The sequence below is a fragment of the Enoplosus armatus genome, chromosome 17 (genome assembly GCF_043641665.1).
Source record: "Enoplosus armatus isolate fEnoArm2 chromosome 17, fEnoArm2.hap1, whole genome shotgun sequence".
NCBI lineage: Eukaryota > Metazoa > Chordata > Actinopteri > Centrarchiformes > Enoplosidae > Enoplosus > Enoplosus armatus.
In genome coordinates this window covers 18,612,768-18,635,993 of record NC_092196.1, presented here as the reverse complement: position 1 = coordinate 18,635,993, position 23,226 = coordinate 18,612,768, and the positions used below count along the sequence as shown (strand labels likewise).

Here is a 23,226-nt window from a genome sequence, read left to right as displayed (position 1 = left end):
CCAAAATAATAATAATAATTCATAATATACTATATTTGATTAAATTAACCACTTTGTACATAAATACATCAGAGCCTGAAGGTCAAAGATCAGAGGTTAATGCTACATTGGCACACCTGGCACCTCCAGTCAAGTGGCTTCCTATAGGTTCTCAAGGTACAGATTTCAAACTATGAAACCAGCCTGTTGAGACTCATTTTCTACGTCACTACATTAACGGAGTGGTCGACTTCAGTGGAGCTTTGTGACAAAATCACAAGTGCAAAAATCATCCTTCATTCTCTTAAGATACTTGAAATCACATTCTAATGGGTTAATGAACTTAAGCTCTTACCCATACTGAAATTTGGCTAAATAAAATACATGTGTAGGATTTTGTTTGTCAAACGCAAAATTTTACAGATGGACATTTGGTCTGCAGGACTTGCGTCACTGCTGGGTACCGCATGTTTCCACGCGACCAGTTTATCAATAATGCTGCACTTTTTGCGAAAATGAACATCAGACACAAGAAATTTAAATTGAGGCCTGAAATGAAAACAATGGCGTGTTGTTTTGTCAGAGACAAAAGAGACAAAACAACACATATAAACGGACCATTAAACAGCAGCTAACCACTGCATGGAGTCTGCTTGTATTTTTAACTTTCTCCCTCTTTGCGTCTGTATACATTCCTTCCATTTCCCCCATCAGATTTATACCAATGACAGAAGAATTTGGGGAGAACCACACAAGATTCAATTATGGTTTGACTTTAGATTAAAAGAAAGCAGGCAGAGGGAGACTGAAAACAGGGACCCCACACATAGAACAGTAACACATTTCACTACACTACTAAGGCACACACTCACTCACAACATTTAACATGACAATAAATACATCCTCAACAACATTGCTAACATTTCTGCCTTCAGTGCCTGCGTTTGACACGACTTTGAAGAATTTTCTTTTCTTTTTGTTCCAGGCATCCAGATAAGAACTGATGGGGCATATGGAGTGCTAACAGGATCCTATGTACTGTAGGTACACTTTATATTTACATAATCTATGGCACCATAACTATTTCTGCAAACCTTCAGTTCAACAATCCCTTGAGTCGATGTTTCTCTAACCACAGCCATCAATCTGATTAAAATAAAGAAAGAAAGAAAAAGAAAGACAAGAATTAAAAAAAACTAAAAGAGATAATTACTGTAATCTTCTGAATGATTATTCAGATTCACAGTCCATGCTCCAGTTGAAAAAGGAAATTTATCCCATCTTACTAAAACTCTGTGGGAAAAAAAGCATTGAACGAGGGGCAAAAAGCCCCCAGAGGTGCTGTTAAAACCATGATCCAGTTTTCTCCACTATAGTCCTGGGACTACTTTAAGTCTTCAAAAGGATGCGTTATACATGAAGCCATCCCATTTTTTTTTTTATTAATCACTCTTTCTGTTTCTGGGGGTCTTTTGTTCCCCTGACCTCTTTTTTTGTTCAGTGTCCCTTTTCATTATCCTGGAATGACGGGGTGGAAAACTAGGCCGAATCTCTCGCTGCTGTAGCTCCATTTTTGTCCTCGGCTTCTCCCCCCCCTTTGTCCTTTTTCTTGCCCCCTTTCTTCTTCTCTTTTTCCAGCCTCTCTTTCTCCTTCCTGAGCCTCTCTTTTTCAGCCTTTTCCTTTTCTTTCTTTTCCTTCATTTTTTTCCTCTCATCTTCCTTTTCCTTCTTCTTGTCTTCTTTGCTCTTCTTCTTCTTCTTTCCCTCTTCCTCTCCAGTTGTGGCATCAGCCACTGGCGCCACTTCTTTTTTTGAATCTGGAAATGGCGGCAGGGGGGCGTTGTTTGCAGTAGGAGAGGGAATAGTATGAGTAATTTGCTCAGAGACGATCTTAGGGGAGGGAGATAGAGTGCTGGGTGGTGGTGCTGTGCTTTGTATTGGGGCCGAAGCAGTAGGCTGGCCCTGTGCTGAGGTGACTTCTGAGGCCTGAGCAGGCCCACGAGATGAGCCAGCCGCAACCCCGACTAAGGGGCTCTGAATGTGGGGTGCCCTCTGACCAGCCCCGGGAGGAATGGGTGGTTTATTGCTGGCGCCTCGTCCCGGGCTTGATGTTACTGCAGGTGTGGACTGATGCTGCTGGCCCTCCATTCCTGATGGCCCTGAGAAGGAGCCTTTCTTGGGATGGGATTGGAAAGGAGCCCTGGACTTGCGGAAGCCAGGGAGTGAGAGGAGGCTGGAAGAGGCCCTGAGGGGTCCTGGTGGAGGGATCGGGCTTCCCAGGAAAGAGAAGCTGCCACCGGAGCTGATGGAGGCGGCTCGGCGTTTGTACTCGAAGACGGCCCTCGTACCGTGGAGGCGGCGGCCCGGCTGGTGGGTCAGCTCCCCTCTGGACTCCCTCCACTTCCTGACCTGGATGCTGCACTCCCGCTCTATGAGTGCCTCCGTCACCGGGAGCGTGATAATCTGGACAACACATCAGACAAGGACGAGACAGACAGAGGAAGTGAAGATTACTGGACTAGGCACTACAGGACATAGTGACTCATAACTCGTGGTGCTGAGTAAAAACAGAAGCAGCTTTTGTTTATGTACATGGTCTATGAAGCCAAGAGAAAGAGACCCACCTCCTGTACCAATATGTCCTCCCTGATAGTGTCAGGTGAGATGTTCCTTAGACGCTCCATGGTTTCATACATGCCCTGTAGTTCTCGAAGTTTATCCACGGAGCCAAGCACCTGTTTCAGTAGCACCAGGCCCACACGAAACACTATCTTCACCCCTACAACCAGAGACTTAAATCAGGTTTCTGTCAAACTACTGAGCAAAATTAAAATTGAATTTTACAAATACTGAATACGGAAAACATTTCTACTAAAGCAAGTATAAAAATGTATGACTTTCTTTCTTCTTAGATCATTATAATTCATCACCAAATAGAGGTAGGTTAACAGTTCACTTATAAACAGACAAGAACACTGAGAGCAGGATGAACCGTGTGGATATGAATGCTACCTTCACAGAAAAACATGTCCCATACACGCAGTACACTGGCCCATGGCAAGGTGCGTGAGAAGATACACATGAACCACTCAGTCATGTAGAGAATCGGGTCAATCTTGAACTTCTTAAGATGACGGTACGCCATTGGACACGTACGCCGTAACAGGGAGAAGAAGATCTCGCCATCCAGCTGGATCGCTTCCTAAAAGACAGAAACAACGAGTCAATAAAGCTGAGAAAACTGACATAAAAAGGTCTGACAAAGACAGACAGAGTTAGTTCATTCACTCACCAGTCCAGCACTATAGTAGCCAGGTAAGTACTTCTCGCATATCTGGACGAGGCACCAAAAAGCTTGCTGTGAAACAGAACCACATTGTAACAGTTAAGGTTGGCAATCAACTTATATGTCATTAGAAAGTAGTGAGTTGAAACACAATTGCATCAATTCCCACTTTTGTTTCCTGCTTCTTTTTGGGGATCTTTTAAAAATAGAACAATGTGTACATTAATCATTGACTAAATCTTCTCACTCTTCCTTCTTCCTGTATTTGTTGTGCGTAAATGACGGCAGGGCTGTGTTGTGATGTAGTGATATATGAAAAATAACTATATACACGGCCTCCCTGTCCTTCTGTCAAAAAGAAAATGGCTACACGGGTAAACTGTGAAACCACACTTTCAGTAAAGACACACTCTACCAGGCATCAACTACAGCATAAGTTCCAGTGTCACGAGAAAATACCACACTGCTACTTGAGTATCACTATATCACCGCTAACACCCTCACACAGACACATATCGGCATACACCTATTTTTACATGTGACTGAATGAACTCTGGTTTCAAACTGTCAGTACAGATTAGGCAGATCCGTGCGATCCCCCCCCGTTGTTACCGAGCGATGCAACTGTAACTTGAGTCCTGTCTGTATCACACACGCTTGATATTTGCAGTCTTTTGTTTCAGTTTCATGCTTAATTGTTTCAGTCTGGTCAATAAAGTTTCAGCAGTGTAACCAGTCTGCTGTCTGCTACGATTTTTAATTTATTAAGTAACCCCAATGAAATAAGAACCAAATAAAGTTCCAGTTTTGTTTCACTTTCTCGCACGCCACTTTCTTTTTCTTATGAGCCATTTCTTGATTAAGGTGATTAAGGAGGGATGCACAGAAAGAGAGATCATCATCATCAACATTTTGTCTCGTGTAAAATCATTGTAGGCTAAATAAAATACATGTGTAAGTCAAATCACTGGGAATTTGACCTACAATACAGTCTTGTGAGGTGTGTCTAAGGTTTTTAATATTTTTCTGTTCATTCTAGTCCATGGATGGCCTGATAATGAGTTGAGTTGAAATTCTGTTACCATGTATTTATGACGCTTTGTTAAGTAATCAGACTGTTCAGTAATCACAACAGAACTGACACTGATGAACCCTCTTTCATTTCCCACCTAGTGAGAAACCTGTATACCAATGGCTCACCCCTCACCTCAGCAGGCATATGCATTAGCAGCACTGCAGCCACTGGAGCCTGGGCCTGGCAGTAGCCCTCGTCAGGCCGGTATATGGTGTAGGCCTTCAGGATCCGGTACAGATCCTGTTGCCTGCAGGAACAGACAACACAAATTGTCATTCTTGACTACATCTCATTCACTTATCTTTTCAAAGACCATCAGAATCAGATCATCTTTTATTATATCATTACATTATTATATGTATTGTGATTTCATTTTTCTCATTTATTTCCTCATTTTCAATATTTTATATTTTTATCATTTCCTGTATGACATGTATGGTTTTTGAATTATTAATGTGTCTGCTATATTTTATATATTTACTTCATTCTAATTTACACCATTTTCTTGGTTGTATCCTGTAATCAGTTACTCCAACAGCACAATGTCCCCATGGGAATCATGTATACTTACTGACAGATATACGCACATCTGTACCGTTGCCAATCTATTACAAATCAACTTATGACACTGACCTGATAAAGACCTGTTCAGGAGCAAAACACTGTCTGCTAGTGGTTACATAAAATTTGCAGTCAGTGTGCAGGCTAAGACTGTGCGTTGTTTTTTTACCCATGGCCACCACGAGCAGCAAACATCTCATGGAAGGGGAACTGTCTGTGGAGATCCTTCTCTATAATGTCCAGCCATTTAGCTTCTCCCTGCTCTCTCTCCAGCTCCTGCAGTAAAAAAAAAAGATACGTTTTAGAAAAATTCTCATTAACTCATGGAGATAGTTTCCAAATAAGCCATAAAAGTGGACTGCAAAGCCCTGTATGAAACCACATTTGAAGGCCTTCCTCAGACAACATAAACAATACTAAGCAGACTGCAGGGACCCAGGCCCAGCTGAGGCCAGACCCCCCTCCAGCATGGACGCAGAGGCAGGGCCGTGACAGGCAGGATTACCGGTCCTGATAAGAGGCTTACAGCTCACTAGGTCTGCGCCTGCGCCCCTTTAGCACCCCTGGAGCTGAAATTGCCCTACTCAGCTACAACTTCCCATTACAATGGTCCCCACTTTGAGCCAGTTACTCAATAACAATATTGTAGCTTCTTCACTATCCTTAAATATTCTCAGCTACAACCAACTTTATAAAGAGGGAGAGAGAAGTTCAGGTATTAAAAGAGCAGATTTGAAGAATAAAAGATCAAACAAAATATGGGGGCAACTTCCTGAATCCATGAGTAATGAACTATACATATATATATGTATTTGTCTGTGTGAACTGATGACCACACCCTAGAACGCATGTTTTTTTTTGTTATACCTTTCAGCCTCTCTGTTAAATTTTAAAAATGCCATTTTAAAAAAAAAAGACTATATGGTCACAGTGATACCTCAAATTTCCCAGGGTTGGCATCTAGGAGCTCTTGGCTGTTGGACAGCAGCTGCCAGGCTTTGGCTCTGAGAGAAGATGGAATCCCCTTCCTGCAGCGCAACTTCACCTATAACACACAAACAGACACACTGGATATTAGATATGGCATAATGTCAAGTATAACCAATCCAAGTATATCTGAAACACATCCAAACACATTTGAAAGGCTTTCGTGCATACCTTCTGGAAGCGATGTTTGATCCACTTATCCCAGTTGTAGAACATATCAAGCCATTTTACCTCCCTCTGTCTGGCGACTTCAACTCGAACGTCCTTTTCACTGCAACAGTGAGTAATTTAAAATGACTCCATCATTGACAGAACAGGGAAGTACTTTTTTTCTTTTCATACAACTAAATACTGCACTCCGATATGTTTAGAGATTTGTAACTCTAATCTAATGGCACAAATAAATTACCTTACTTTCGCTGTTACATTCATTTGCACAACATGACGCTGAATTGCTCAGATAAAGGACATCCTTAACATTGACCAGAATACACTGCCACTACTGGCGGTAAATCAATTAAATTTAAATTATTCAACAGCGGAAGTGCAATTAGCTTGTCAGAAAAGTAGAAGCAAATCTAACAAAAAAGAGAAGAAGACAGCAGATGGGTGCGAGGGGTGATACCAAAGAGACACACAGTCAGTACATCCTGAGTCACAAAAACACTCTCAGCATTATCTGAGTCAGACCAAAGGGCGATAAAGGATGGACAGATATGTTTAGAGCAGCAGAGGACGACAGGAAAGAGAGGGTGAGATCGAGAAGAGAGGAAGATCTCTTTGGGGCAGATGGATGACAGAGTGAATAAGACGTCCAGGGAAGGCAAAGTAGCCGATGGATGATAGTCAGGATGATAGTCAGGCAGGATTTACATTTACCTGTGTAAACCAATTCTATGGCCATAATCTAATGACATCTCATATTGCAAATAGTGAACTCTCTGCATATAAAAAGTGTCTTTTTTGCCTCTTCATACAAACAGCCACACTGAATATGTGTCTCTAATTTCAAAATATCTTATAGATAGAAATAGACACAGTGGATATGATCAATACTTAGTACAGTGGCCCGGAGTGTGAGTTATTAGATAATGTCTTAATACTTACCCGCTTTCACTGTACTGAGTCCCACCTAGGAAGCCATATTTATCAGTGCGTCTGACGGTCAGGCCATTGATCTCTGAGTCTGAGCCCACAGAGCTGCCATCCTCTCCCAGCCCAGATAGAGACTCCAACGTCCCCGACATCAGGCTGGCTGACTCTAGGTAGCTGAGGGTGTCAGGGGCTGGCAGGGGGTTAGGGTTGGGTAGCGGAAAGGCAGAGGCTGGCTCATGGATTAATGGGACAGTAGGGCTGGGGTGTTCGACTCTGGTGGGGGTGCTGGGCAGTTCTGCTTTCCTTGCTTCACTGGGAGTGTCAGGCTTTGGAGAGAGAGGAGGCGGCTGACTTTGGGGGTTTTGTGCTTGTTGAAGTGGCTGAGGTTTCTCCTCTTCAGCCGGTGCTGATGCTGCCATATCAGTGGGTGCTGTAGGGGCAGGCATGGGATTAGAAGCTTCAGCGGCTTGGGGTTGGTCCACTGTAAATTGACCATCATCCACGACAGGATTTGGATTGTGGGTGACATGCACATTGGGGTAGAGATTAGGACCAGGATTGAGATCAGGAGAAGGGGATGCCTGTTGCACTTCGCTCTGAGCTGATGGCTCAATGGACAGTGCTGGGGTCTCTGTTTCACTATCCACGAGCTCTGCAGCTGCTGGGTCACTGGTCACTGTCTTAAGAACATGAGCTCCAGTCTCGACATCTTTCCCTGTTGATTCCTCTATCTGTGCCTCATGTACCAATAATGTCAGGGTGGTCTCAGCAGTGAGTTTGGGTGGACTTGAGGGTGGGTGGGGAGTCAAGGGTGAACCCCCTGACTGTACTGCAGGAGTGTTTCCGGTCAAAGCGTTGTCATTGTAGAGGGAAGACTTGGGTATATGTACCTCCCTGGCAGACTCTGGAGCAGGGTTGTTGGAAGAAGGGAGCGCTGATGAGGACATAGGGATGGATGGAGCTGCATGGGGATCACCCAATGCAGGTGGTGATGGGGATAGGGTGGAGAGTTCGGCCATGGTTCCACTCTGATCTCTCCTTTACAAATAGAGAGAAAGTTATGGAGGTGAGTTTTCTTTTGCCAATACCTACAGCTGTTTGGATACTAAACAATTTCTGATGCAAAAGATGCAAATCTCATCTTTAAATGTCACGTTGTTGACATAAAAGATGAGCACCTATGAAAGACTTCTAGCCATTTTCTATTAAGCATAAGCAGAGAGCTCCTCTTCTTAAAATTACATCAGAGAAAAAGCAGCCAAAGAAGTTAACTATATTTTGAAATCACGGAAATTCTTGGGAGGCCCTGCATACATGCACACACCACATGCAGTTTTTAGAACTCCAAACCACTTTCATTCTTGATTGATTTTACTTCTAACTTCAAATGTGATATGTTGATATGTTATTTCTGCAAATCCTATTGTTTACAGTAATAAATGTCTCAAGCTATATTTCCTCTTTGGCAACACAGAAGCCTATATCATACAGTAAAATGACTTCGCGATATAACTTTTCGTTACATTCGTAATTCAGCAACTTTCACATTTCAGAAAAGTACATGTAAGCGTACCACTCTGCTCTCAGCACACATCACACCAAAACAATTAAAAAGCTTACAGCAACTATAATACTCGACTTTACCACGATTTTACTTTATCAGCCGGTTAGCCTGGGTGACAGAAAAACATTACACAGAGCTGCATTAACAGTTTCTTCTACAGATGTACCAGTGCACTAGCTTTAACGTTATCAACAAAGCGCTCCATACAACCATAGTGATCCAGTATTTTGCTGACGAATCGGGTTAATCAGGTCTGTGGTGATGGTACCAAACAGCTATCGGTTACATGCGAGCAGCTAATAACACCAGTCACTTTTTTGTCATATCCTCTCTAGAGGCCTCGCTCGAAGCGACTCAACTTCCCAATTCAGCACACAGGAGCAATGGTTTACTAATAGCTAGTAGTCAACACCCACCTTGCCTGCCTGCCAGGCCCTGGCCGAACAGCGTCCACGGCCTTGTCCACCCCGCTGCCCCGGTCAACTACAACTTCTACCCCGCTGCTCAACTCACCCACGACCGGCGTGTCACTGTGATCCGTCCGCCTGGATAGCCAGGGGGTTCCTATCCACACGACCCCCCGCCACAGCTCCGGTTCCGCAAACTCCTCTGTAAAATGAAAACACGAAGAAGCGAGACCGGTGCAGGAGCCGCTGAACAGGGTGAGGACCTGGAAGAGCAAACGTCCTGCAATCTGCGAGCTAGCTAGCTCAGTCGCCAGCTAGCTAAATTAGCTTATTTTAGCCTAGTGTAACTCTTAGCATTAGCGCCGATAGTGTTCTATTTCTGTTAGCCAAGCTAGCTAGCTGAATGTATCGGTTAGACTTGCGGACTTGCAGCGACCATTATCACCAAAATAACCTTCTAAGTAATAGTTTTCATTCTGAAAGAAAAATTACATTCTTTGTTTAATTTATCCACGCACAGCGGCAGGGGTACATCCGACACCCGCACCCTGCATTTCCTACTGACAGCTACGTGCGTGTTCTCGACAACGTCGTCGGGCACACGCACGCACCTGCACAGGAGCCTCCCTTCCACAGCAGAAATATGCTATTGTACACTAACAATGCATTGTGCATTATACATCTATGCTTCTTGACGTTCTTTTTAATTTTATCACAATCACACACATTCATTACAATGTCTATCAAATGTGTTATTTATAAAGAAGAAGTTACAAAAATAAGTTACTTAAAACCGAGGAAAAACAACTTTTATCAAGTTAACAACTTGGGAGGGTAATAACAACGATGGGAGGGTATATAAATACAATCTACCGTATTAATGAAAGCGAAATATCAGTCACCTCAATGTTTTTCACTTTACTGGTATGTTTTCGTTGCACCAGCAGATGGCGCAATCACCGTAATTACAAGCGTTTAATGGACCCTGAAGATTCAGGATTGTGGTGATTCACCAAAACACATCTGGAGACACACACACAGACACGCACCTTTCATTAGATTCAGACTGAGGCATGCTTACAGGTGTCATAATAATACTAAGTTCCACAACTACAAATTGTTTTGTTTTGTTTGGGGAGAGCTGAAGAGGTTTTGTTGGAGATTGTGAGTCATTTCTCTGCTTTCCTTTTCATACTAACAGGCATGTAAATATTGTGAGGCTAGCCATGGAAAACCACAGAAATGGGGGGACACCCAGGCATGCTGGAACGCTGTCAAGTTATTCTGCAAGGGAACTCCTATATACTTAGTCTTAGTCATACAAATAAATGCTACCCAGCTGGTTGTCATAGAGTCTGAAGACAAGTTTCCACAAGTACAGAGTACAGAGAGGGTTGCAGCCCTTTGCTATGTGGGTAAACAAAGTCCATTGTCTCCATGGTAATCCATGTGGAAATGGTGAGGAGTGATTTAAGATCATGAGTCAGGTCTCCAGACAGTGCAAACATTCATTATGACGTACACTGCATATCAAAATACCTAAAATGAGATCAGTTATGGAAGAAAAACATGAAAATGCAGCCTCTCCCTGTAATGCGAATCAAGTGCAAAATCACAACAATCAAAGCCATGTAGGATATATTAAACAATCTTTATTAGAAATTACAAACATTTAACAAACTAAACATGATTATAAAACACATTTAATATTCATTAAATTATGCAACATAAACCCTTATATATGGTCCATACACATGTAGTAAATGCTGGTGTCTCTCTGATGTAGAAGTGTGTAATATTTAAATACTACAGCACATTCTCAACAAAAGGCACAATCCCTTCATGGGATCAAAACACCAATGAACTGAATCCAATGGAATCTAATAAAGGCGGTAAACATATGTGCTTCATCTGAACAAATGTTTACATTGTCTTATAACTATGCTATGAACATTAGATTTGCGTATTACACAGATATAACAATTGTGAGTCACATTAGGAGTCTTTGGGATTATCCAGAGGGAATGTGTCAACCCATTTCTGTGTGCGGGTTTGGCATTGATCCCAGTCGTAGAGAGGGTGGTACTGGAAGTGACGCATGGCTTTGTCTGTGCAGACAGTGAAGGAGGTACTAGCAATGGCCAAGGTGTAACGGTTCAGCAATGGCGTGTACTTATACAAGGGGCTCAGTATCCAGCGGAGCAGGTCATTAACCATGGCCAGGAACCAGAGCACCAGTGAGGGCATACGAACCATTCGAAAGTTAAATTTGGAGAGGAACAGCATGTTGAAATCCTCGTAGTTCTTGTAGGGGGAGTCATCGTAGCAGAAGAAAGCTTCACCTCCGACTGTCTGTGGGCGCTCTCTCAGGGCTCGGGCTGCAAGTGCATGCATCCAGGCCACGTTGCCTAGCAACACAAAACAACGAACACCAGATTGAATGGGGGGAAGAAGTACTCAAAACATTTACTGTAGTAGGAAACACTTAACCTAACCTCACCTCACCTCTTTGGAACGTGTGTTTTACAAAGTTCTTAATAACAACATTTGTTATTAGAAGCTGAATTTATGACTCATACCAAATACTGTATGAAGAAAAGAGGTAGAGTTCAAATTATTACTTTTTTTAAAAGCATTTGTCAAATTAAAAACTAATTTTGAGAAAGATGAAAAGTAGTTCGAAGATTGATTCTTGTCAGTGCCAAATATTGATAAATAAACATGCACCTGGTATATATTCATTTTATAGCCTCAAGTTTGGGGATTTTCATTATTGATAGATGAAGACGTACCTGGTACATTCCATCTATCAATAATAGATTTGGAAATGTAAAATTAAAATCTCAAAAAAACTGGGAGACACAAGGTTTTTCACCCTGCCATTCTCTTGAGCTCAGCTACATGTTCAGCTAATAAATATTGTCTAATTGTGTCATCAAGCTAAATCAATACATTCTTTTCCAGAGTTCATGAAAAGTTAACATTTTGGGAAAACAACATGTTTACCCAACAACACCAATGTTTTATGCCATTAACCAGTGTTTAATATAAAATACTATCTCCATTTTAACTAGTTCTGTCAGATAAATCTAGTGGTGTAAAAGAAAACAATATTTTGCTTACGTCAACATCGTGCGTAGGTACAATACTTGAGTAAATGTGCTTAGTTGCTTCACACCTCTGACCACATTATACTGGCATCATCTTTAACGTCAGCTGTGCGCATGCTACAATTTACAAAAGATCTACATTGACTAATATACTGTTAGTGAACTTACATCCTCAATCATTAAGGTTTAGCAACAGTAGATCCTTTTCATGTTAAGTCTTGTAGAATTTAATGGGACGCTCCAGTTCTGTAACATCAGCATCTGTTAGGGACGCTACAAATATCAGCCACAAAATACATGTTGGCCGTTTCTCATGCTTAAATGCAATATTGGTGACTACTAATTTGGTCATGAGCAACGGCTGATACTATGACAGCAAAACAGCAAGATAGGGCTGATTTAAAAATATCATCATCACATCTGGCAGGAGATTTATTTACTGGTCAATGCTGGCTGATACTAGTCAGAATCAGAATAAGAATCAGAAATACTTTATTGATCCCCGGGGGGAAATTGTACAGTACCGGTGCTCCCATTCAAGAGTAGAAAGTAGCATAATTTAGAACTAAAAGTATGTACAAAACATAAAAATAAGAAATAGAAAATAAAAAATATACACATTTACAGTATTTAAGTGAACAATGAGGTAAAAAATATATACAATAACAATGTATATGTATGTATTGCACTGAAGTGTATGACTATATATGTAATGCACTTAAACATTTAAGAATAAATAGTGAGGTAGTGTATGAACAGGTGAAGTAGATACAGATTTCCAGTCTCTTCCTGAGTGTTGACACTCAGAGGGAGGAGTTGAACAGTTTGATGGCCACAGGCAGGAATGATTTCCTGTGTCGCTCTGTTGTACATTTGGGAGGAATGAGTCTCCCACTGAAGTTGCTCTTGTGTCCGACCAGTACGTCATGGAGAGGATGTGAAACATTGTCCAAGATGACCCGCAGCTTAGACAGCATCCTCCTCTCTGACACCACCGTCAGAGAGTCCAGCTCCACCCCAACAACGTCACTGGCCTTGCGGATCAGTTTGTGTAGTCACACAGTGATATCACGACCAAGAAATCTGGACTCTGGCTCTTCATGTTTATCATGTTGTACCATCTGTCCATCCTTTGATGTAACAGACCTTGTGCTTTTACCCTATGACTAGCAGTTGCTAAAAAGTCATCTTAAGAGAGCATCAGAGGTTTTTAGCTGCGACCAGCAGCTCTATAGCTCGCTCTGTGGGTCTGTCGGTCGGTCCATTGGTCGACAAAAACTTGCGACCACAGTTTTGGCCCAAGGAAGCTGAAATTTGGCAAGGATTAGGATCAAGTTTGTGTGTGGTTGTGTTCATGCCAATTGGCAAAAAGGTGGTATGGCAGTGGGAGTGGCCTCTAACAAAAGGCGCATAACTTCTAAACAGATTCACGTAACATGACCATAACATGGTAGACAGACACACACACTTTTGCCACACCCCCTTTCATAACTCACGAAGCGGTTGTCATAGACTCTTGTGGGAGGCATCATTGCCACATTCATTGGTCCACAAAGCTGTGCCCACCCTACAACAACCACAACTTGCTTTCTATGAGGCTCACATTTGCCATGGAGGTCAAGTGTTTGAGATTGTGTGTGTGTGAATGCATGAATGCACGTGTGTACGTGGTTGTAGCTATTGCGAATTCTAGCAGTGCTATCAAGTCTATCAAATACAAAAGACACTTCCTGTGAAATGCAGAGGAAGTGGTTTTGCATGACAACTGCACTTCTGCTTTTAGTCCTGGTGAAAACAGAAGCCATCATGGTAGACCTTTGCCAGGTTCTCATTCCCAGTTTGTTTTCCTCACAACTTAAAAATAGAACAGAGGTTGCTTGGAATTCTCAGGCTATATTGGGGAACTTTGACGTCCTTGTAAAGTTGTGGTTATGACTCACAAAAATTGTAATTTACCTGCATAGACCCGTCCATGTTCGGAGTGTTCTGGGACACCCCCGATGACCAATCCTCCCCTTTGCACACCCAGCTTGTAGAAATCTTTAATTAGTTCGTGCCCCTCGCCATAGATCCCTGTCGGTCTCAGAGAGCATGTGTATAAACACTTTCCACCCTTCAACTGGAGGCAAAATTCAGGATTCAGCGTAAGGAATCATACAGGACACATATGGAAATAAATTTACACAAAGGGGTCAAGGGGTAGATTTTGGGGGATTTTGATTGTAAATAGCAGGAGCGACACCACAGCAAGGCCACAAGGGGATGATCTAGCATTTTGTGGCCAAGTTGCACAAGAAATTCCCTCATAATGTTTTTGTTGTTCCAGGCTAGAATCCAACCAAGCATACGACAGTTACAAAACAAACAACTAGAGCTTTAAGATTGTGTTGCCCAGTCTTACACTTAAGATAAGGTCAAGATACTACAATATAGAATCTGACACTCAGCATTATAGTACTATAGTAATATTCAGTGATAAACATTATCTGGATACCAATAAATATTTTTTCCTACTCTACTTCTGCAACTTTCAGGAATTCCATGGCATCATTACGATTTTATGATTCTTATTTTAACACTGTTGTTTACTTTTCTCAGTGTGCCTGTAAAGTGTTCTCAACATTTAAAATGTGTTTTTAATAAAGCTGCTTCACTGTGATTTTCTTGTTACCACTCTTAAGAATGTTAATGCACAGTATAGTATGAATGTGAACTTGAATAATTCCAATCAATGTTGAATGAATGAATGAATTGACCAATGAAAACACCAGAAACTATAACCATTTACTGTGAAATGAATAATGTAAAATATTAAGTACCTTGGTGCCGTTAGCTTCAAGCACAATTTTCTCTGCCTTTGACTTGCTCTTAGGATAGGCCATAGTGTGTCTCACATGGTAAGGTGTGTCTTCATTGCCCCTGTAGAGAAAGAGTCAAACAGTCAGAGCAGGACTCAGGATAAAGTAAGAAGAGAGTGTTTTCTTGACCTTGCCACATGTATGAGAGGAATGTGTTTAAATGAAGCCAAATGGCTCAGAGAGGAAACAGAGAGAGGGAGAGAGAGATAGAGAGAGTAAGAAAGAAAGAAAGATTGAATCAAACTCCAGGTGTCTGTGTTGAGTCCCCTTGCATACTTTTTGCAGCTTTCATCTCAACTTGTTTGTATAAGAAGTGCTTGGGCAGAACCAGTCTTTCCAACAAGAGCAGACAAAGATTCTTACGCTGTGACCTTACCGTGTGATGTGAACACAGAGAGAATGCCAAATATTGTTCTGAGCTACAGCTGAAGCTATGTGCCAAACAAATGCACACACACACAAACGTGCAAACAAACACACACACCATCTGGAAGAATGTCATGATTCCCGCTCAAGGAAAATGGATCTTTCAAAGAATACCTTGGTGTTTTAAATTCTTTATCTTTTAACCTCTTTCCAGACAGCCATAGGGTTCCATTTTTTTCCCCCATACCAGTGTAAAAATCAACTTTCAGAGACATGAAACTTGCTCGAGAGTGGTAATCAGTCACAGTAAAGATTATGAATGTTTACAATGAATTGGATTGATTTTCCGTGCATCCTCGCACCAAAACATTTCACTATTATTCAGGAAAGAACAATGCACTCTCTTGATTGATGAAGACAACCCCCAGAGACAGTCAATATTTACCATTCTTTCAAATGTCAACAGTTGACAGCTGATGTAGCAGTTACCACAGGTGGAAATTAGGCTAAATTGTAAATTTGCACATCCACGAATACAGTACTAAAATGCTTCCCCAATAGAATTTGTTAACAGTGCAACAGTAGCATCTGTGCTTTCATGTTCAACATCAAATTAGAAACTTGCTTCATGCTTTAGTTAATAACTGAGACTAAGCTGCAGGCCTATTTTTACATACTCTCATGTCAACTAGTAAAGCGTGTTTCAAGTTAAGCGTGTTTTGCAGGCATGTTGCTAGCTGCAGACACAATGCAAAACATTACGGAGGGAAAATATCACATCAGAGTGACAGTTGCAAGATAAAGAGTGAGTCTGAATGTGCACAATGCCTCCTATTCAATGTCTTTTTCACTCCAGAAGGGATTTAAAGCCTCCTTGATTAGACCACCAGGGTACTGGATACTGTGTGTTGTGTACGTTTGTCTCCACCCGATGATATCTTTTCTGTCCAGGCCTCCTGTTTTCCATGATGGTGCATTCACGAGAAGAAAAGAGCAACAATACAAGATAGTGACCACAGAAACATAACTGACAGAGCCAAAGCATTTCCCAAAATGGGAGTGTAAAGTGCAACTATGTGTGCTCGGTGAGGAGAACACTTTGACACTGGGTCACCTGGTCAGCAGAACAAAATTGAACGGAGTTTCACAAGTAAAAACTAAAAGATATTTTTTGAGCTTCACCTGATAAAGGGGTCTCCGTTGATGTTGGGACCAATCACTTCCATGCTGCTGGTGTAGACCAGGCCCTGGATGCCACACTCCACACAGGCATTGATCACATTCTCCGTTCCTGAGAAAAGAGAAAACATTGTCATTTAAGAGACGGAGGATGCTCGAACTGTATAGATCAGGCTGAATTTTACTGGGTAACACAAGTTTCTCAATCCTCCAAAGCCACATGACTGCTTTTGACATAGTTGGATTTCTTCAGTGTGTCCAGAGTTGAGACAGCCAAATCTGAAAGTTTTAAAAGCTCAAAATGATTCAAAATGAAAGAAACACTGTAACGTACTGGTGCAGGCTGAAAGTCTTGAAATTTCAATTGGACGCATAAAGAGAGGATCAACAGGAAATACTTTTAGGAGAGGCATGAGATCCATATGTGTTCTATTCAGCTGAGAGGAAGAAAACATGTTTTTCAAAAACCTGGTCTTTCCTCTCTCAGAAAAAAGAAATATGGTCACTGCAAAGTGGAGGATATAAGACCTCTTATTATTGTATTTAATACTTTTGCCAGTTTCCAGTTTTCCATAGGATGGCTTTTTTGACTGAAGTAGCCTGAAGTTAAAACTGGGAAAGCAGAAATGGGGACACAGTCCACAGGCTGTAAAGTTACATCTGGTCCAGTTTGGCAGAGGATGAAGTCCCAATGAGAGTGTGCTGTAATCTGTTTCAAGAATGATAAGTCATGGACTTTTGCCATCGTAACCATGCAGCAGCAGTGCGAAAAAAGATGATGCCACAGACTTTGAGATCCTCAACCAGACAGAAACAAACATCCATGTCTATACAGAATACCTGCATAAAAATACCTGATAATACAAATACAAAATGATATGAATGTCTTATTAATGACTAGACTTGTGATTTGATTTATATATTTATCCTGGGAAACAGGTCTCCCAGATGAGAGAACATTTTTGAGACCAACACAGGGGAAATAATATCAAATTCTTGTAATATTTCTCAACTGGAGGAATCTAGACTGAACCGCCCTCTTCGTTTGGGTGAAACAGAGCTCAGAATCAAATCACAGGTGGTCAAACTTTAACTCTGTAGAGGTTTGATGACGTTAGGTGCATGAAAATAGTACAACATCAAACTTAATTTAGCTGAGGAAGTTCTGACACTTATATGACAGATATGAGTAAGAAGTTATTCATTCAATTCAAGCAACTGTAGGAGGACTGTTGTACTCCTGGAGAAACTATTTGAAAAGCCTACAGCTGACTCCCATCTAACAGATGGCAAAATGGTCTTTTGTCTATTTGCTGAATGACTGCGGACTATTCCAGGCCAAACATTGATCATAGCCTCAAAACAACCCACACAAACCAACAACATAACATAACATAACATAAACTCAGACAAAGACACTGAATATGTAGACTGTTCTCATCACTTACTCTCTTAATGTGAACAGTATCCTCAGTCTGGATCTAGATTAGATCAGCTTGAATTTCCATCAATTAAATGCCCATTTTTAGTTTCATCAAAAGCATCTGACATGCCAAAAAATAAGGTATTTCCTTACTCACATACAGCTCATGGCCACTTGAATTCATACAAGCAAGCTACAATATTTCCCGTTTTAAAGGATAAGTCTGATGAAATGTTATATTTTTCTTATTGTCAACAAATGCAAGCCTGATTTATCTTATTCCTCTGTGGGAAGAACACACACAAACAGCCCTACAGTTCACACAAGTGACACACCATCTCACAGATTTAACCTACAACAAGTCTTCAGTTCACTGTATTTAGTCATAGTTACAGCTACAGTGAATGGCACCACCATGTTCCCGAAAAGGATGAGACATTTTACGGGTGCATTAGGAAACTCCTAGCTCATATCCAAGATAAAGTCAATACTGATATTTTGTGCTAAAGCTCCCTATAGATTATATATAATTTATTTTCTTTCATTCGTAAGAGTTGAATTGTTGTCAGGCTGAAAAAAACGCCTCTCAAACAGCATTTATACAATCATGTGACACTTGAAACCCAAACTAATATGGTTAAGCAGTTAAGTGCAGGATGACCAACTGTGCTTTGTCAATGGAAACTGTGCGATACTTTAGATCTGTAAATGCACCCTTAGTTCACAAAAAATACATTTGTAAACAATTACAATAACAAAATATGCAATTAAAACTAGCCCTTAATCCTGATTTGAAAATCAAGAAGAAATCTCTGTCACACCAGAAATGGACAACATGACTGGCTAACACTGACTGATATTGTCTCAGTATTCAGCATAACTTGATTATGGCCACCATTTTTTAAACCTTGGATGAAGTCCTTGAAAGCAGGCGTGGGTTTCCTGTTTTCTGGTTTCCCACAGTAAAACATTCATAAATTGCAATTACCCATAGATGTTTCCTTCCCATCCCCTTTCCCTGTTATCATTATTCGGATCACCACTCCCTGGAAGTCTCACCTGTGACATTGACAGAGTAGATGAGGGTTTCTGGGATTTTGTGCCAAACGTCCACCAGGCTGGCTGTGTGGATAACAACATCAGCCCCGCGAGAGGCCTCCAACACGCTACCATAGTCTGTGATGTCCCCCGGAATGACCACCACCTTTGTCCGGCCTGAGGGACAAACAGGAAGACACAAAGTCAAAACCACACAGTACGGTAACTTATCCTGGATCAGGGCTGTGGAAAAAAAGCTGGGAGGAATTTAGTTTTTACCAAAATATTACAAAACTCCCCTTTGGATTAATTTGACTGATGAAAACAATACCTTGCATCAACAACAACTGTGTTGTTTGAAGATACGATTTGTGTCATATTTGTGTCAGGCAAGAACGTTTTTAGCTAACCCAGTTAATTAAAAACCTGACACCTCAGCCCTTCTCAGTGATCTGAAACATGGCCCACAATAGTCTAAAACAACTAGAGAGATATCTCCCTTGGTACACACAATGTTGTAAAATCATCATATCATTATCACGCCCAACTCTCCCTCACACTAGATAAATTCTTTGTGGCAATCAATGTTTGGCGTCGTTGACATTTATGAAGGTCGTGCACCTCGGGTTTATCTAAGCTGCCATGGACTGTCCTTGAAATGGTGATAGATAATGAGACAACACAGAGACCATGCAAAGGGACTGGACTCAAAACAGAGATTCTGTTGCAATTCAGACACTCCTTCTGGAGTTTGCTTTCCCATCTGTAATTTTACCAATTACAGATAGATGTTTAATTACAGATGTTTCCACTAATTCAAATCAGCTTAAACATCAACCAGATAAAACCACACACAAGTCGACATCTCATTTTCCTCGGGCTTTGAGTCCTACAATGGGTGTAACTGAGAGCAAGCTCTCCTGTTACCTGTAGCTCTCAGGGGCCCAAGCTGCACTGCATCAACAGCAGGCTTCAATTCTGTCTGACTATAAATAATGAGAGCTGAATAAAACATCTTCCACTGTGGGATAGAGACATAATTTGTGGTTGGGCGCATTCCTGACACTGATGAGGGAAAATGTTTACTGTTGTTGAATGTAACTTAGTAACCTATAGCATGCCTTCTCACCAGGAAAAACAAAACCTGCTTAGCTTTTAATTATTAGTGTGTTTTTTCCCATGAAGTTGACATGTGAACCATCTCAGGCTACAACTCCTGGTTCCATGGGAAACACAACACACCTACATCCTGCTTTCATGTCCTCCACAGTTGGTGACAGTGATTATAAACAGTGACAGGTCATGACAGAGCAGAGCCGAATTACACAGCATCTTTATCCTGGCACAGGAAATGTAGGGGAGTTGACTATCCTGGATTCACAACCAAGCTGTCATCTCTGCAAATTGACCATACGGTATGTGAGGTAAATGAATGTCCCTCACAAACACCTCATCGCCTCCTCTCATACCACTGAAACCTTATACAACATCTTGTGTTATTTAAACAGTTGACAAATTGTCAGTGAAGAGTTGGGAATAGTCAACTCAATGACCAGCTCCATATGAAAACTCCATAATAAACAATAATAGAATATACTGTAGGTCTATCAGTATCAGAGTAAACCAAAATTTTACATACAATAGGACGGAAAAAGAAATATTACAATTATACATAAGAGAGGAATGTTGGGAGAAACTACGCAAATGAATACTGAACAAAACGCCACAAACATGCAAAGACCCTCTGTCATTCAAGATGACAGGCAGATGTTGTAAAGGCTGAAATTACATTAAAACAAGAGCTCCATATTAGATTATATTAACGCCGAACTGAAGAAAGACTCATGACTTTATAATCAGCTTTGGTCTTATCTTAAACAAGTGTCGATATTTGCCGATACGGGATAAAACTTTAAATTAGCAGATTCTAAAATCAAGTCTCGCATTTTATAGAGAAAACAACGTAGAACTGTGTTTATCAGAGCTTAACTCGTCTTACCTGTGGCGAGTTCAGTTAAACTTGAATCTACACGTTTGTCAAACACACGGACCTCCACCAGTTTGTCCTCCTTCTCCAGCAAAAGCGTCAGTATGTGCTTGCCGAGAAAACCGCAACCTCCGGTGATCAAATAAACGAGACCCCGCTGGTTTTCAGACATTCTGTGATAACCTGGTGCAGCCACAGCTGTGGACTAATGGTATCCGTGACTCGTCTCTATGGACACTGACATGAAAACCAAGCGCTGCGCTGCCGATCCGGCAATAAGAAGGCAGCTGTTCTTTTTTTTTTTTTTCAAACCTTTATTGTTAAATACAGAACAGGGGATGACAGACACACTCCTGCACAGCTCTTACAGCTCCCTCTCCTAGCAGACTAATCATTAATATCTTGGAACAGTCATTGATAGTTTATGTTTTAAAACAAATTCTGATGTCTGTAAGAAGGGACAGCAAAGTTTGTGCTTCCTTAGGAAGTTAAATGTTTTAATGTAGATAGAAAAATTACATTTTAGGAGGTAAACCTCCTTTGTTCCATGTGCAATAACCCTGCTTCATCTGCAAATGTAATTTAGCATTTTAGAGATCGTTTGGTTGTATTATTGTGTTCTGTATATTGTATGTACAGGAAACATTTTTTACTTTTTGTTTTTTAGCTTTTGTTTTTGTACTTGTGTTGTTTTTTTATCTTGTTTCCCATCTGGGATAATAAAAAAAACGAAACAATAAGGCAATAACTTGTTGAACTTTGGAGTTCAAGCACTATGGTTTGCTACGGTACAATGCATCGTCACAAAAGATCCTGCTATTTCCAGTTTCAGCCAGCCTTCTTGTGACTCAGTGGAACATCATAAATTACATTTTACCCACAAACAAGTGCCATTTCAGGTCACGAGCTCAGTTCAATTCCGGTAAAAAAGTGCACCTTAAAAATACCAGTCTAGCTGATTATAACAGAATAATGTGTTTGTCAGCCAGATGTGTGCACCACCAACTCAGCACCATCTGTGCTGTGAGCTTTACCAGCTCTCCCTTTCCTGTCGTCATCTGTGGACTTATTAAATCTAGTCTCTGTAGACAAGATTTCAGCGCTTCCTCTCGTGTTTCGCTCAACAGGAAATATCAAAGTTGCAGGTGCATTGTAGGAGCAGATTTCAACTCCGTCAAGGAGGAAATAGGACAAGTTTGTAGTTTCCACCACGCAAGCAACTTCCTCTTGAAATACTGCATTTTATCAACTAGTTATTTATATATGACAGACACTAATAGTTGTGTATATAATCCTCCAACATTGCTGAACCCCAGTGCTTGGAACTGTTGTAGGACACAAAGTTATTCAAAAACAATAAGAGGTTTTAATTTATTTAAAAAATATTTTAATGCACCATTAATAAAGGGTCCAACGCATTAATACAAGAGAAATATTGCAAATAATATTAAAATAATCATCAAATTAAAAGGAAAAACAATAAAAAATAAATGAATGGAAGGTATGTACATGTTTCCTCCTCATGGAGAGAGGAAAAGGAACAACATATTTACAGCTTGAAATCAGTGTGTTTCTACGAGAAACAAACACTTCTACAATATTTACATGTACTTCTTTGATTTTTTTTTTTCCTTTCATCTTTTTATCCTGTAGTAAAGAGGGTTGGTTTGTACTGAAAGGCTTTCATTGCAACAAAAAATATCTTACACATTTTCCTGTTTGGGAGGGAACAAAAAAAAAGTCTTCCGCTAGTTAAAAGTTCAAAATTAAAGTTAAACTTTGGACGGCCATAGCCATATGAAAAACAGAGACACAACACAAGGGCCATATACATCCCACTGTCTGCAGCGTATCAAAAACCTGCTGAGGCTTATCTATGTATACCTTCCACCCATCTACACTGCAAACAGATTGTAAGCTGGACCTTTGTTTGCCTTAAGCTTATACATTTTTCAGGGAGGGATGTTTTGTATGGGGTGAATGACTCCACACTCTCAAATAAAATACATACTAATGCATTCTGGAAAGGTCCACAAAACAGGGGAAAAAATAAACGTTACTAAACTAAACCTTCGAAGAGACCTGATCTAATCAAATAAATGTTCCTTTTAAAAACATTTGTAGCACACAGACTGACTAAGATGAACACTGACCACACATTTTTACTAGGACCTGCAGGAGTTTGGTGGTAATATTTGCTTTAACGTCTGAAGAAAGAAGAACTTGCAGTTTGCCAACTGTTGAAATAGGAATCTGACATTTGCTGGTAGAAACAAAATACGAGAATACCATGGAAGGAACAACTAAACAT

At 40.9% G+C, this 23,226-nt stretch overlaps 2 protein-coding genes across 3 annotated transcripts; both read right to left on the bottom strand.

The window, feature by feature from the left end:
- Nucleotides 1-1,296: 1,296 nt before the first annotated feature.
- Nucleotides 1,297-8,002, bottom strand: tbc1d10b (TBC1 domain family, member 10b). The gene is made up of 9 exons (XM_070922503.1): nt 6,996-8,002; nt 6,060-6,159; nt 5,839-5,946; nt 5,071-5,177; nt 4,473-4,587; nt 3,272-3,337; nt 2,992-3,181; nt 2,604-2,758; nt 1,297-2,442 (listed from the first exon to the last, which is right to left on the bottom strand). The coding sequence occupies exons 1-9, from the start codon at nt 8,000-8,002 to the stop codon at nt 1,519-1,521; spliced, it is 2,772 nt and encodes a 923-aa protein (XP_070778604.1). The 3' UTR covers nt 1,297-1,518.
- A 2,584-nt stretch (nt 8,003-10,586) lies between these two features.
- Nucleotides 10,587-21,136, bottom strand: hsd3b7 (hydroxy-delta-5-steroid dehydrogenase, 3 beta- and steroid delta-isomerase). Of its 2 annotated transcripts, none has more exons than XM_070922506.1 (6): nt 20,928-21,136; nt 18,950-19,105; nt 16,471-16,579; nt 14,884-14,983; nt 14,021-14,183; nt 10,587-11,362 (listed from the first exon to the last, which is right to left on the bottom strand). In XM_070922506.1, exons 1-6 carry the CDS (start codon nt 21,085-21,087, stop codon nt 10,950-10,952), a joined length of 1,101 nt encoding a protein of 366 aa, XP_070778607.1. In that variant the 5' UTR covers nt 21,088-21,136; the 3' UTR covers nt 10,587-10,949. The 2 variants fall into 2 exon arrangements, with proteins under 2 accessions (XP_070778607.1, XP_070778608.1); XM_070922507.1 differs by lacking the exon at nt 10,587-11,362 and adding an exon at nt 13,243-13,371.
- Between the last annotated feature and the right edge of the window lie 2,090 nt (nt 21,137-23,226).

Bases quoted from the DNA above. Each gene is read 5' to 3' on its own strand.
- tbc1d10b (XM_070922503.1), bottom strand. From the start codon at position 8,002: ATGGCCGAACTCTCCACCCTATCCCCATCACCACCTGCATTGGGTGAT. The intron at 2,759-2,991 runs GTAGCATTCATA...CTCTGGTTGTAG, and splicing joins GGACATGTTTTTCTGTGAAG to GGGTGAAGATAGTGTTTCGT. The intron at 2,443-2,603 runs GTGGGTCTCTTT...TGTGTTGTCCAG, and splicing joins AGGACATATTGGTACAGGAG to ATTATCACGCTCCCGGTGAC.
- hsd3b7 (XM_070922506.1), bottom strand. From the start codon at position 21,087: ATGTCTGAAAACCAGCGGGGTCTCGTTTATTTGATCACCGGAGGTTGC. The intron at 14,184-14,883 runs GTACTTAATATT...TTTTGCCTCCAG, and splicing joins TTGAAGCTAACGGCACCAAG to TTGAAGGGTGGAAAGTGTTT. The intron at 11,363-14,020 runs GTAAATTACAAT...TTGTGTTGCTAG, and splicing joins ACATGGACGGGTCTATGCAG to GCAACGTGGCCTGGATGCAT.